Here is a 16,128-nt window from a genome sequence, read left to right on the forward strand (position 1 = left end):
ACAACAAAAAAATGTATATTAGAAATTGTTCTCTTTTCACACTTGAAGAGTAATGAGAAATGGTCTTAAATTATAGACATCGATTAATGTTAAAATTTCTCTTCTGTAAGTTTTTCTTTTGAGTAAGAAATTGTGAACTTTCCTTCTTTGGAGGTCTTAGAACATTTGCAGTAGGTTTAGGCAAGGTTGTCTGGAGGAAGAGCACTGACCTTGGGAGATTCCTTCCAAAAAGCAGGTAGAAGTGGTTCTAAATCAGAAGTCAGGATTTACATCACTTAGAAGAAGTAACAATGTAGAAATCGAATTGCATTTCTAGTGATAACTGTTGCCTACCTCCAGAGTGTGAATCAATTCAATTTCACTTAGAAATTTATAAAATTCTATAAATGTGTCACTTTTGGTTTTTTTAAGCTTTGAAGATATTTATAGTATACATTGCAATAAAAAAAAAAGTAAATTTCCCTCCTTCCTCCAGAAAACCCTGAACATCCAGCTTCAGAATATCCTGTCTTCTATCCATTTATGAATGCATTCAAACATTTAGGCATTCCATCAATTAACAAATATCTGATTTGTTACTGTGTGCAGGCAATTTGTTAAGCTCCAGGGGCAGACAGAACAGAGCTGGTCCACCCTCTTGCACTGTTGGTGGGAATGTAAATCGATACAGCCACTATGGAGAACAGTATTGAGGTTCCTTAAAAAAATAAAAATAGGATTACCATATGACCCAGCAATCCCACTGTTGGGCATATATCCAGAGAAAAGCAAAATTCAGAAACATACATACACCCCAATATTCACTGCAACACTATTTACAGTAGCTAGGTCATGGAAACAACCTAAATGCCCATCAACAAACGAATGGATAAAGAAGATGTGGTACATATATACAATGGAATATTACTCAGCCATAAAAAGGAACGAAATTGGGTCATTTGTAGAGACATGGATGGACCTAGAGACTGTCATACAGAGTGAAGTAATCAGAAAAGAGAGAAACATAACGTATACTAATGCATATATGTGGAATCTAGAAAAATGGTACAGATGAACCGGTTTGCAAGGCAGAGATAGAGACACAGATGTAGAGAACAAAAGTATGGACACAAAGGGGGGAAAGCAAGGCGGTGGTGTGGTGGTGGGATGAATTGGGAGATTGGGATTGACATATATACACTAATATGCATAAAATAGATAACTAATAAGAACCTGCTGTATAAATAAATAAATAAATAAAATGAAATTCAAAAAACAAAAAAAAAAGTGCTGGTCCAGCTTTTGGTAATTAAAAGCCAGTGAAAATGGTTTACAACAGTAAAACATTTATAAAACGGTTAAATATTTGTGAAATCCTAGGCTTCCTACTGTAAGTTAGTTGTATCATTTAAGACTTATTTTTTCATTGTCTGGGGTGATCTGTATCTACTGTTTACTAAATTTATTCATACTGTACTGCTGCCTTACATATACCATTTTAGGCAGAAAACAGGAAAATTTTATCTTTCCACTCTGTCTGCCTGGAATCCACATCACTGTTTTGTTAGGGCTTCTTTAAGAAGGAACTGACTGGAAAACTGGACCGTTTTTTAGTATTAACCCCTTCGGCCCAGTTGCCTCTCATTCTTTTCAAAAGAATGTGTGTGTGTGTGTGTGTGCTGTGTGTGTGTGTGTGTGATATGACATGACACTCCTATAGAATGAGAATAAAATATAATTGTAAAGCTTAATGACTAATTCCTAATTTACCCTCTTTCCAGACAATTCAATGATCTCAGAACACTTCAAGTCCATGTACCCCTCTTACTTTACATGCTATTGATGGCATACATTTTGTCTTCTTTTTTTTTAAAAAAAAAGTTTCATTGAGAGATAATTTACATACCATAAAATTCACCATTTTAAAGTGTAAAACTCGATGGATTTTAGTGTACCCTCAGAATTGTGCATCACCACAATATAATTTTAGAACATTTTAATGACTCTAAAAAGAAATCCTGTGCTCATTAGCAGTCACTCCCCATTAACCTGTTCCCCAGCCCCTGGCAACTGGTAATCTACTCTCCGTCTCTATAGATCTGTAAGCAGGTAATTTTCAACTAGATTTAATCACATAGTACCACATTTACCATTTAGATTGCATTCTTGTTCTTCCTCTGTCTCTATTCTTTCATCGGGAATTATTTTCATTCTGCTGGAAGACCACCCATTAGTGTTTCCTTTAATACTGGTCTTCTGGTGATAAACTCTTCCTGGTTTTGTTAGTAAAAATTTTTCTTTCACCTTTACTGAGATGATCAAGATCCCTGGAAGCTAGACTGGAGTTAGAAGTGGTGGTGGACTTCCAGTTCCTCTTATTTCTAGGGTGCCTTCTACAGGGCCCCACCCCTATGCCTAGCTGGGGTCACCTTGTACCTATTCTCGGTGGAAACTGAACTCCTTCTTGGTCCCCAGAGGGTGTCAATGCTGGGCTCTGCCTCTCACTCATCCCTGGGACAAAAAGGGCCCCAGGTGCTGGGCTAATCCTTTATCTTCTCCTGGCGCTTCTCTACTCCTAAAAATCTGCTGTTATGAGGCAAGTGTTGTTGCTTAGTCTGATTTTCTATGTATCCTTGGATCTAGTCCTCCACTATAGGGAGGAAAAGTCTATGGTTTTTTATACCCATGACACTGCTACTTTCTCCAGGCTTAGTACAAGGATATCGGTTCACTGTCTCCTACCTCAGAGTTACAACAAATACAGCAAAGGAGTGCAAGTTCCAGACCTGCAACTTTAAAGGAAAGAAACCCAAGATTTCCTTGAAAATCCTAGGAAATGAATATCCTGGGAAATATAGATCTTTTCATTCAATACCTTTCTATTTTTTCGCTAGTTCATTTTCACTATAAACTCACCTTCCAAGGATTTAAAAAAATGTTTTAAGCAGATTGAAGAAAGGGATACGCGTTAGTGATAAATTGGCCAAATAGTTTTGCTAGTGATTCCTTTGTAACCATGGGGAAATCTAAAAAGTTTCCTATGAAGTAATTGTTAAAAATTTATGTCCTGTGATGTTAAAGATTAAAGTTTTGGAAAGAAAAATGATTAAAGTTTCCTTGGGAAGCAATTTGATCCTGGCAGTCAAATTACAAAAAAACAGAACAGCTGGGTGACTCATTGGTGATGGAGGCATTCCCTGGCACCAGGAATTGAGAAGTTTCATAATCTTGATCCCATGACTGCAGTGAGGCAAGATAGCCTATGGTTGTCCAGAGTAAATCCAAGTTCGGCTGATAGCCACAGTCTCAGAATGAATGAATGAATGAATAGCTGCTTAACAGCAGATTTTCTATTTTGCCATAATGGAGAAAAATAGAAGAAGCAAGATATTACTGAGAGAAAAGAGAGAGAGAAAAATCACCACCACCATTATCATAATCTTTCATCATAGCTAACTTCTACTGAGCACACTTACTATGTGTCACTATGTCAGGCACTTGGCAAAGCTCTTAACTGAGCTCATTCAATCTTCACAGTCACCCTCTGAAGCATTTTCACAGGCTAGGAAGACGGAACCCTGTACAGTACTGGTCAGACAGAGAAAGGCCCAGTTTTCTGTGCACATCCTGACTTTAAACCATTCGAAACAAAATAGAGTGATTCGTTCAAGAGCAAGTGTGAGTAGTTGGAGCATCAAAACTTTGCTACTTCTAGGGAACACAGATTAAATGGAATCCTCCTTTATTCAAAAACAAGTACTTTTCAATTTGGGGGCAGACAATAAAACTCAGGATTAGACTTAGTGATGATAAATTATAACTAAAACTGTATTAGCCATTAAGGCACTTATCTGTGCCTAAATTATTGACTTCTTTTATAAATGGCTCTAAATAGCATTTTTTCATGGATTTTTCACATTTTCTAGCCATCTTATTCATAGAAATACTCGAATATGGCAATTTAATTCTTGTGTGGTAATTTTCACTTATTTGGGAATTTACTTTCAGAATAGTGAAAATTCTTATGGGAGTCTCCTAAAAAACACCCCAAAATACAAGAAGTATAATCTTCCTAGACCTACTTAAAAATTAAGCAGAAATACATTTATTCATATAGAAGTCTTAACATCTAAAGCTAAAAAATTATATATATTTATTTCATGTATGAGATTATATATACTATAAAACATATTCATATATTTATATCTGTATATAAATTGAAAATGCTTTGTAATGCCAAACTTTTATTTTTATGCTTTCGCATTATTTCTTTAGTTTCCATGCCTCCCGGCAGACATATTCCACTGGCTCAGGGATAATAGAGGGATTTCAACTCACAGGCCGACCTATCCACAGAGTGGCAATCTGGAGGGTTGTCTTGAGAAGGATTCTAAGACTGCATCTGGAGTTCACGTGCAAAGCTATCACAATTGATTAGTCACACTTTTTCATGAGCGTAGAAGGGAGGAGGATTTATGGCAAGTTTCCTAGGTTTGGCATCACTGTCACTCGTGCTACCACCTCCCAGTGGCTGTTATCTGAATTTTGGGCCACGTATGAAAGAAAAAAGAAACAGCATTTGGGTGTTTCCGTAAATACAAATCGGTCGGCAATTCAGCATTACCACAACACTCTGATTCTTAGGTGGTAGATGTAATTCTCATTCTCTTAAAAAAAGTTTGTCAGATGGATAAAACACTCTCCTAATCCCTCCAACTGCATAAGAGGGAAAGAATGAAATCACTGAACAAATGGGAAATGAAAGTGACAGGGTTTGTGAAATAGATTGTGAAGCAAGAATCTCCTGCCTCGTCTTCTGTCTGACCGGACAGGCTACAGCACTCATCCAAGAGGTACAAAGAAGACTTAAAATTATTTAAAACTCCACCACCACCACCACAACAACCTCTGGTTATCTCATTCATAGAAACAAGGCCAACAATAAAATCCAAAGGACAGTTTTCATTTTTTCTGTAAGCTGCGGTGGGGCCTGAAAAGATTCATTCATATCTCTCTTGATAAATTCACATGTGGAAAAATAGGCCAAGAAATAAGACTTAGCAGCACAGTGAGGAAAGATGGGAGGTTGTTATTTCTCAAGGGAAATTGTTTATCTACAGACAAAATCTTTACTTCTTGGCAAAAAAAAAAAAAAATTGGCTTCATAGGTTCTCCAACTTCTTTAATAATATAGGATGCAAGCAGAGTCATTGCCTTTTGCAGGTATTTTATCAAGTCCCTTGTGCCCTGAAATTATTAATTTTGGCTGTGCCCAGACCCTCTAAAGAGAGGGGCGGGGAGTGGACCTCAGCACCATCTGTGAGATGGGGAATTTCCTAGCAAAATAATTCTACAATTTAATAAAATATAAATAAATGTTACACATTAAACACATTAAAACAAAATGTTACTGTACTACATAGAACATAAAACACTTAATATTGATGGCTAATAAATATTTCATATAGACCAGGCAACATTCAGATTCTTCACGTTATTTGTTCTCCTTTTTTGAAAATAGTCGTTAATTTTGAGCCTCAATCCCTACAAACTGACAATCACACGTGAGTTCCTGAATTTAATCCCCCGGCAGCATTTATGCAGTGGATCTAGGTTTTTATGGTTTTCTTTATTCATTCATCTCCTCCCTTCCTTCCTTCTTTTTGTTTTGTTTTGATTTATTCTTATAGCCTTTAAAGATTTTAAGTGGGCGGAAAAAAGAGAGTTTAACATTACAGCTTTGGGGGTGCCTATTCTTTCTTCCATTCTTCTTGGCTGACAGCTATTATGATTTTTAAAGGAAAAAATTTTGCATTAAAGAAAAAATTTTAAAGTAGAAAAATAGTATTAAGGGGCATTTGGGCCAGTCTTCACAGAAATGCCCTCACTTCTGATACCAATTGCAAGTTTGGGGGGTTCCCAAAACCACCCCCAATTTCAATAGTTTGTGAGAAAGATTCATAGCACTCACTGAAAACTGTTATACTCAACAGTTCTGGATTATTACAGGGAAAGGATACAGATGGATATAAGCAAAGAAAGAAGCGAACAGGACAGAGTCCAGGAGAAACACCAAATGGAGCTCCTGTTGTCTTCTCTCCATGAAGCCAGGACACGTCACACTCCTGGCATTAATGTGTGACAATATGCACGTCGACTGCCAACCAGGGAAGCTCACTCAAGCCTTTGGTACCCAGAATTTTTATTGGGGATCATCACATACTGCCTGTATGGCTGACCTATAGGCATCAGCCCCTCCCAGAGGTCAGGCTAATATCTTCGAGGTCTGAACTGATACTGCGTGACCCAAGCTCCCATCATAAACTGCATTGTTTGGCTGTCTGGTGCCCAAAGCCCCCAGCAAAGATCCTCCTGTCAGGCAGGATATTCCAGGGTCCTAAAAATTATCTCCTAGTAGCCTAGGGTAAAGGCCAGACCTCTCTTTAGGTAAGGTTAATTCCTCACTACACAAGTATAAATGACCTCCCTGCCCTTGCCCGTACTTATCACTGAAATTTAAAATAATAATACCAATAGTGGCCAATCTTATTTCATCTGAAAGTGTGCCAGAGTCAGTTCATACTAGTTCACAAAAACTGATTGTTAAATATTTAGGAATTTTGTAAGCTGGTTGTTAAACACAGCCATTATAAAAAGTTTAGTTGTATAAACTTATATAAATTAAACACAAAGATAATAAATGTTCAAAACTCACCATTTTCTTATTATTTTACTATTAATATACTCTTGATCCCATCTACATCTACTGTATCTGTATGGTGAAAATTCTATAGAATGTCATGCATCTCTTCCCATCTCTGTGTTCAGTGATGGTAGCATGAAATCGACTGTGGTTAGAATATTTACACTGTGAAATTCAGCAAATGCTGTGAATCAAGACTTTTTTGGATACTCTTTAATTTTGAGAAGCATCTTTCTGTTGATCCAACTATTACTAGAGCTGTTAAGAATATTTTATAGGCTGTGACAACATTGGGATAAATTTCTGATAAATTATTTCAAAATATAGTATTTCTAGAGCTGATGATTCTGATAGAATAATTTTTCTAAAAAAATTAACTCTTCATGCAAATCAGTTTACTGTAAGTCTGAATTTAATTTTAAATGTAAATTTATACAATGGCATTTTAGTGTTTCCTCTGACATTTCCTGTAAATTGTGGAAGTTGTACAAGAAACTAAAAGTGACTTTTTGATTTGTATATAATTAAAATGTAAAATAAAAATGTATGCAATTAAAATTTCATTCATATGAAAATATTGTTTTTCTGTTGTGTACAATAATCTTACATTTTAATATCCATTTCTAAGACCGTGGATATATGCTTTGCAATGTTGTGGCAGTTTTCAAAACTAGGGATTCTTACTAGACTCTGAAGTCTAGTAAGTACTTCATGTGCTTTATTGCAATGTACATGTGTATGCTTTTGTCTTGTAGTAATTTGTTGACAAAATGTATTGCCTGAGAGCCAGAAATTGCAAGATCACAGGTAATGTTTTATATTCTTTCGTTTTAATTCTGTGCAGATGCCACAGAGACGAGTTCTGGGGATGAAAGGGAAAGCCGGTTTACCCTCACTAGGACCCAGCCCCTCCTCTCCCCTGAGGCTGCTGCCACCGCTGCTGCCACCAGTCAGGGCCCAGGTCTGGGCGCAGCCATTGTTCAGATCACGTGGCATCCCAGACTCCAATATTTGCCCTGCCAGGTGCTGGGTCAGCTTCTTAGAATGCATGTTGCCTGTCTTGCCATGGCCCAAGGGGTGGAGTGGTAGGTATATTTCAATTTCCTTTTTTTCCCCCCTATTTTTCTGTATTTTCTTCAAGAACAGGTAATAGTTAAATAATTAGACAAAGAATTTATTTTTTGATGTAAATTATGTTATTAGCACTTTTCCTGAATTTCTGTCTTGTAACATTGCATTTGTCCTGCCAACTAAAGAATGTTGCCCACCACCCAGTTCTACAGAAAAATCAAGTCATTAGCCACTATAGTCTCTGACCTACAATTCACCTTGAGAGGAATTCAGGGTGAAGCTCAGGATGAGGCACTCTGTGTTCTGGGAAAACTGGCAGAACAAGCCCTCAGAAAGTTAGATATTTTCAGGAGAACATTCAGTGAACCAAGATTCTTGCCTCTCTCCATACTTGGAAAAGCACTAAAAACATTAACTGAGATATCTGTTTCTGTGACTAGCAGTAACCTTCTACAAAGATCTGTGCTTGATTGCACGTACTCCTTTTTTTTTTTTAATTGATGACTTTTAATTTTTATTTTTTTCTAATTTTATTGAAATATAGTATTGATTTACAATGCTTTGTTAGCTTCTGCTGTACAGCAAAGTGAGTCAGTTAAACATACACATATATCCGCTCTTTTTTAGATTCAATTCCCATATAGGTCATTACAGAGTATTGAATAGAGTTCCCTGTGCTGTTCAGTATGTTCTTATTAGTTAAGTATTCTACATATAGTAGTGTGTATACGTCAATCCCAATATCCCAGTTTATCCCTCCACGCCCCCCTTTCCTCCCTGGTAACCACAAGTTTGTTTTCTACATCTCAACCTCTGTTTTGTAAATAGGTTCATTTGTACCATTTCTTTAGATTCCACATATAAGCAATATGATATGATATTTGTCTTTCTCTGTCTGACTCACTTCAGCACATACTTCTTTGCCAAAATCACATGTATGCAGACCTCCCCACCAGCTCTTCCGAGCAATTCCTCAGAACTATCTGAGAGGCTATAGTCTTCAGCAAGTCCCCAAATAAAACTAAAACCCACAGCTCTCACATTGTGAGTTTTTACTTTAGTCAACAGTTTCTTTATATCCCAGTACCTGAACAGGGTGTATTGGGCTGAAACTGCAGTGGGCAGTAATTTGAAATTTGTTTTATTAAATTATCTACTTGCCCTTGATTTATTTTTAGTTGTGTCCTAATTTCTTTCAGAGTTATGGTCCACGTTAATTTGTATGAGCCTCAGAGAAGCCCTTCATAATAATTTATGTTTTAAATTGCTCTGAGGGGACAAAAGGTGTCTTAGAAGGTAGTATTGTTCTAATTATAAATCCTTTAAAAATAATCAGAGACAAAGTAACAAGAATTAACTTTATTTGCTTTTGGGCCTCTTTGTTAGGCAAGGTGAGTGCTTTACACCTTAAGCAGAGGGATGATGAGGTGGCATATCAGTGTAGACCTTCTCTCTCTGACATCAATACTTTTACACTATTTTTCTGTAACACAGAACCGTATTGGATCAGGAAATGATGGGGCTGCAAAGGAACTGTTTACTTTTATTTTTTTATTTTTTTTTAACATTTTTACTGGAGTATAATTGCATTACAATGCTGTGTTAGTTTCTGCTTTATAACTACGTGAATCAGCTATAGGTATACATATATCCCCATATCCCCTCCCCCTTGCGTCTCCCTCCCACCCTCCCTATCCCACCCCTCTAGCTGGTCACAAAGCACCAAGCTGATCTCCCTGTGCTAGGCAGCTGCTTCCCACTAGCTATCTATTTTACATTTGGTAGTGTATATATGTCAATGCTACACTCTCACTTTGCCCCAGCTTACCCTTCCCCCCACTTCCCATGTCCTCAAGTCCATTCTCTACACCTGCGTCTTTATTCCTGTCCTGCCCCTAGGTTCATCAGAACCATTTTTCTTTTTAGATTCCATATATATATGTTAGCATACATATATAGTATTTGTTAGTATTTGTTTTCTCGTTCTGACTTACTTCACTCTGTATGACAGACTCTAGGTCCATCCGCCTCACTACAAATAACTCAATTTCGTTTGTTTTTATGGCTGTTTTTATATACAATATTCCATTGTATATATGTGTCACATCTTCTTTATCCATTCATCTGTCGATGGACACTTAGGTTGTTTCCATGTCCTGGCTATTGTAAATAGAGCTGCAATGAACACTGTGGTACATGACTCTTTTTCAGTTATGGTTTTCTCAGGGCATATGCCCAGTAGTGGGATTGCTGGGTCATATGGTAGGAACTGTTTACTTTTAAAAAGTATTTACTTATTACTTTATCCTTGAGAGGACTTGAGGTATCTCATTATTTTAAAGTACATTCATCCCAAATTCATCATCCGAACTAAATAGAATGGAGATGCCAGTCAATCTACAGCAAATCTTGATGAAACTCTCTGTACTCAGAAACCTGGAATCCCACTTAGAGGTTTCCTTCATCTTTTCTCCCTTTTATTGTCTTTTTGGAGTCCGGCTTTGTCCTTCTTCATTTCTCTCTATTGTCATGGAGAATTCTGATAAGTGTTTTCTTCTAAAAAAGTTAACAACTCAGAAAAGAACGGGGTGGGCAAGCTGTGCCTCCTACAAGGGTGATTTAAGGGAGAAAAGGCCTGCCCTCTTTAAAAATCTACAATTAGAGGTACTCTTTGGGAGTAAGATATTGTCTCAAGAAAGCCTCTATTAATTGTAGGTAAGGACTGATACATTGGCTTATTACACCTACTATCATTTCAGCAAGGACAAATTCACTGTCTTAGTCAGCTGTTAACTCAGAAGGTTGTTAGACTTTTATGGTATTAATCTTACACACACACACTTACACACATACACAATTTGAGCAACTTTGGTCATCCAGCCCAGTACTTAGCATATTGTAGCACCACATATACTTTCGTATATTTTTATTAAGTTAATGCGCAGGTGAAGAAGAAAGGCTGTAGTGTGTTCTGTGGGGAGATGGTTGACTTAGGTGTGTGTAGGGTCTGGATATGAAAGCTACCCAGGGTTAAAAAGTTTTGATGCAAGGATGAATACATTTCTCAGTCACTAATTACCAACTCACTAAAAAACAAAGTGAAATGGATAAAAACATCCTGACTTGGAATATATTCATCTTAATTCACTGAGTTTTCAACTGCTCGGATATATCTTAAATTTTTTAAGAAATAAATTGGTGTCCCAAAGAGTCACACAAACATTCAGTCAGTATAAGAGCAATTTCTGCCTTCTTTTCTACTTTTTTGTTTTTTAGATCATCGAAACTCTTAAGGATTTTGGAAGGATGATAGTAATATGGCGAATTTTGTATATATTTTAAGTTTCTCTATCTGGATGCATCATTTTCCAGGTAACTTCAATAACAAACAGCAATAGAAATTTACAAGGGCCTCAAAGAGTTAACAGATTTTTCAAACCTGGACAAATTCTACTGATCCTCATCTTAACGGTATACTTAGCTTATTTACATATTATAATTAGTATTTTTTAAAAAAGAAAACAACTGTTCGGAAAAACGGGAAGATGGGGAGCCAAAGCCAGAGGCCTTAAAGCAGTTTGGTTTTTGTTTTAAATCGTATTGACTTAGCAGGAAGAGTTCGAACACGCTCACAGCGTAGGAAATAATCAGACCCAAGTGACCCACTTAGATGGGAAGAAAAAGTAATTTGCTTGGCATCTCCCAGATTGTTTTAAGAACCGTAGTAAAAAAAACAAAACGAGGAGGAATGTTTCAGAAGCCAATTCGGAGCCCAAACCCAAACCAAAAATAGAACCTGAGACTTTATAAGGGCGAGCAGAGCAATGGGCGGTAAAGGGAAACAGCCGATGGCTCCTCAGAACAAACCGGGGCAGGGCGGGCAGGAAGCCCCCGCCAGGGAGACCCACGCTCGGTTTTCAGAAAGATGTTTCAGAAGCTCCATTTCCCTGCGGTTTCCAGCCCCGGAGGCTGCAACCTCTGGTCGTGGGGCGGTGGGGACCGAAAGCCCGGGAAGGAGACTGCGGAGGGGACGACGGGACGCGAGCGCGAAGCGGGACGGGAGAGCGTGGCCCGCGGGCCGCCCCTGCTGTTGTCCGGGGTGCTGAAAAGCCGGAGACGTCCCGGGCGGCGGCAGCCACTGCTCCCTCCCGGAGGGCGGGGGTGGGGGGTTCAGGCTGAGCACCTGCTAAGCCCGTCCTGGCCCGGGACCTGGAGGTGCCCACCAGAAGGCCCTCCCCGGACCCTGTTGGGGTACATGCTGGGAGGAGGAGAGCATCTCGGGCACAGCGGACAGGACCCCGGATGCCACTTCCCCGCCGCTCCGGGTAGCCCCGCGCCGCGACCCCGCTCCACCTGCGCGCTGACTCTCGCCGCCCGGGGCCGGGGCGCCCGCGGGCTGAGCGCGCGACCAGCCGGGGCGCGGGCGGAGGGTGCGGGGCATGGTGGGGAAAGCGGCGCCGGTCCCGGGATTGGGGGGGTGGAGGCGAGTGCGAGCGGGGCATGCGCAGTGGGACGGAGGAGGTGGCGATGGCCAGGGGAGGCGGGGGGACTGCTGTTTATTTGCAGCTGGGCCAACTCGGCGGCGCAGGCGGCGGCGGAGCACGGGGCGCTAGCGGCCGGTCCAGCTGCCGCCGACTATGCCCGAGCCCACCTCCGGGCAGCCGCCGCGCGCCGCCCGGCCCCCGGCTGGGGACGATGCCAGACGCCCGGGAGAGGCCAGGGCAGCGGCGACGGCGCGATGGTAGTGACAAGCTCTGCCCGAGGCGGCGGCGGGGACCGCGCGCCCTCCAGGCGGCGGGGCTGCGGACTCTCGGCGCCCGGGGCCGCGGCGCTGCTGGCCGGGGCGAGCTGCCTGTGCTACGGCCGCTCCCTGCAGGGCGAGTTCGTGCACGACGACGTGTGGGCGATCGTCAACAACCCCGACGTGCGGCCCGGCGCCCCGCTGCGCTGGGGCATCTTCTCCAACGACTTCTGGGGCAAGGGTATGGCGGAGAACACCAGCCACAAGTCCTACCGGCCGCTCTGCGTCCTCACCTTCAAGTGAGTCCCTCACCCCTTGCTCGCGGCCGCCACCGTTTCTCCTCACCCCCAACCCGGGCTGGGAGAAGTTGCGGGACTGGCTTGGGGGCCGTTTCTTTTCTCGCCGCCCCTTCCCCTCCACGCCTCCCTCCTCTCCAGGCTACCCACGCCCCTCTGCTCCGTGATCCTCGGCCCGGCTGCTTGGCGCTCCCGGGGCGATTCAGGAGGCGCGGGCTGGGACTTGGGATTGAGTTTCTCTAGAGTCTGCGCTCTGGGCGGGCTGGTCTCTGGGGCCAGGGCTGGGAGGGGGCTGGTGGAGCCCACCCTCCTCCGCCCATCTCACCCCCGTGGTACGGTGGCCAAGTGAGACCAGCGCGGGCCGAAGAGCTCCGGGCAGTTGGCTGTGGTGGTGAAGCTTCGAAGTTGGGGGTTTCTCGGCGGCAGCTGGTGAGCTGTGCAGACGGGGAGTGTGTCAGCTCCTTGGGAGTCGTGAGCTGCCAGGGCTTGCGTGGGTTTGGGGAGCAGCAGCACGGCGGGCAGAGGCGCTCTCCCGACCTGCAGACTTGGCTGCTCCTGGAGCCTCGCCGATCTGCGGGAAGGGCTCCAGATTTCGACTTTAAAAGGTGCACAGCAAAGGAAGGCAGAAAACCGTGGGATCCTCTGGGGGTCCTGGCGTCCCAGTTGAAGTAGTTTTTCTTTTACAATCTCGGAGTCATGATTCAGCATTTCAAGTGTGAATAAGGTGCAGAGGGAATCGGGAGAACGCCAGGGTTTTGCGGGCTGGAGTATTTTCTTGAATTTAAAAGAGGGCTAGCTTCAGGTGGAAGGGGAGAACGGCTGATGCCAGGGAAGTGCTGGCTCGCGCGTCATGAGCTTGACTCAGCTCCTTACAATTTGGCTCAGCATTTAAGCTTATAATGTGCCGGACAGAACTGTTGAAATAATATTGGTTCAGTAACATCAGCGTTTTAAGCATTTTCCAGCGGGTGTAATATGAACCCGTCTTTGTGGTACTGGTCATTCGAGACAGGGTAAACAGCTTGAAAAGCCTGCCCAGGCCGGGAGGCCGAGGTCTCTTGACAGGTGGCTGATGAGTTAGAGAAGGAAACCAGAGCGATTGTACTTAATTCTTCAACTGAAAGTTGAATGTTTTAAGGCGGGTGAGGAAATAGCACATTTGACTCTGAAGAGAGTATTTTATAAACATTTATCCTTTTGGAAAGCGGTTTTGTTTTTCAGCTGAAAGATAATCTCAGCTACTAAGTTGCTCAGTCCTTTTCTTCCCTAAATGTTTTTTAAAATGGCACATTCTTAGATGGCACGATATATGTGTAACTTCTAAATTGACCTGCTTTTTCATTTATTACAGAGAGGTTTGTTGGTTAGTTTAAGGTGTGGTAGCTCACAGCATGAGGTGTGCTGGGCTTATAACAGCCACGGAGACCATCTAGGTCCCTCCTCTGAGCTTTTTCCGTGTACAAAGATCAGGGTCAAATGCCTGTGCCCACTTGGTGAAGGGTGGGGAAGAGTGTCTTCACTTCTTGACTTTGTAAAAAAAAATTTTTTTTAATTCGTGCAGGAGGTGGCAGGGACAGAAGAGAGAGAAGGGGAGGAAAGGAGTAGACAGTGAGGCAAGGCCACTGATGAAGAGGAAAGCAGGCATTGTGCAGAACAGGGGCAAAGGAGAAGGAGAATTGAGGGGGCAGGGGGCAGCTCTTCATTTATGATGCTCACTGGTTATAAAAAGCAGCCTGGTTGCTAAGATGCATTGCTCTTTGTAGAGTGTGTCTTACTGGCTGTGTAAGATATACCTTTTTTTTTTTGAGAAGATTGAGTTACAAGTCTAGAGTGCACTAACTGGAAAGTAATAGTGCCTCTTCAGAAAGAGAAATTTAACTAACCTTTCTGTACTCACAGGCATTGATTTGAATAAGACGTGGAGGCTTTCTCATCACAGTCACCTGAGGTGAAACTGCATCTTCCAGTGCAATAGCGTGAGGCTGGGCATGTATAAGGGACGACATTAATGATGTTAGGCCCACACAACTCTGAAGATTGTTGCAAGGAAAGAGAGAAAATCACATTTATTAACTATTCAGTGTGAACCAAGCATTGGCCCAGGAACTTTACATAGATCATGACTTTAATGATTTTTATTTTAGGCAATCGGTGAAAACACAAAGTGGCCTTTGAAATATACTCAAACTATCTTAACTGTATCTTAAGCCTGTTTGAGCAAAAATTTTGAGAATTGAAAACCATTCAATTAATTAATGATTAATTTTGTTGTAAGAACACCTAACATGAGATCTACCATCTTAAATTTTTAAGTGCACAGTACAGTATTGTCAGCTATAATGTTGTACAGCAGCTCTCTAGCACTTATTCCTCCAGTATAATTGAAGCTATATACATGTTGAACAGTAACTCTTGGTGCCCCTCTCCTCTCACCCTGCCCTTGGCAACCACCATTTTACTATCTATTTCTATGAGTTTGACTACTTTAGGTACCTCACATAAGTGGACTTCTGTGACTGGCTTATTTCACGTAGCATAATGCTCTCCAAGTTCTTCCATGTTGTTGCACATTGCAGGATTTCCTCCTTTTTAAGGCTGAATAATATTACATCATGTATATATATCACTTTTCTTTATCCATTCATCTGACGATAGGTTGTTTTTATATCTTGGTTATTGTGAATAATGCAGTGAACACGGGAGTGCATATATCTCTTCAAGATCCCGATTTCAATTCTTCTGGATATATACCCAGAAGTAGGATTGCTGAATCATATGGTAATTGTATTTTTAATTTTTTGAGAAACCTCTATCCTGTTTTCCATAGTGGCTGCACCATTTTACTTTCTAGCCAATAGTGTACCAGGGTTCCAAATTCTTCACATCCTTGCCAATGCTTACCTTTTTTTTTTCATAAAAGCCAACCTAACAAGAGTGAGGTGATAACTCATTGTGGTTTTGATTTGCATGATTAGTGCATGATTTGCATGATTAGATTTTGATGATTAGTGATGTAAGCATCTTTCCAAGTACCTATTGGCCATTTGTATGTCTTCTTTGGAAAAATGTCTATTCAAGTTCTTTGCCCATTTTAAAATCAGGTTATTTAATTTCTTCTGCTTTAAGTTGTAGGAATTCCTTATGTATTTTAGATATTAACAACATATCAGATATTTGGTTTGCACATATTTTCTCCTCTTCTGTAGGTTGCCTTTTCAGTCTGTTGATTTGTTTCCTTTGCTGTGCAAAGGCTTTTTGGTTTGATGTAGTCCCACTTGTCTAATTTTGCTTTTATTGTTTGTACTTTTGTTATCGTATCTAAGAAACCACTGCCAAGC

The 16,128-nt window shown here is 41.3% G+C and overlaps 1 protein-coding gene across 2 annotated transcripts in view; it reads left to right on the forward strand.

Moving 5' to 3' along the window:
- The first annotated feature begins 7,701 nt into the window (after window positions 1–7,701).
- The window catches only part of TMTC1 (transmembrane O-mannosyltransferase targeting cadherins 1), a 271,877-nt gene continuing 263,450 nt past the window's right edge, over window positions 7,702–16,128 (forward strand). The window contains exon 1 of one of the 2 annotated variants that reach the window (XM_082419615.1): window positions 7,702–12,793. In XM_082419615.1, coding sequence (XP_082275741.1) covers window positions 11,679–12,793 — 1,115 coding nt within the window. In that variant the 5' untranslated portion in view covers window positions 7,702–11,678. The remainder of the gene's footprint in view (window positions 12,794–16,128) is intronic. The other variant, XM_082419614.1, reaches the window with a different exon arrangement.

The sequence above is a fragment of the Balaenoptera physalus genome (genome assembly GCF_965194825.1).
Source record: "Balaenoptera physalus genome assembly, chromosome: 13".
Classification (NCBI taxonomy): Eukaryota; Metazoa; Chordata; class Mammalia; order Artiodactyla; family Balaenopteridae; genus Balaenoptera; species Balaenoptera physalus.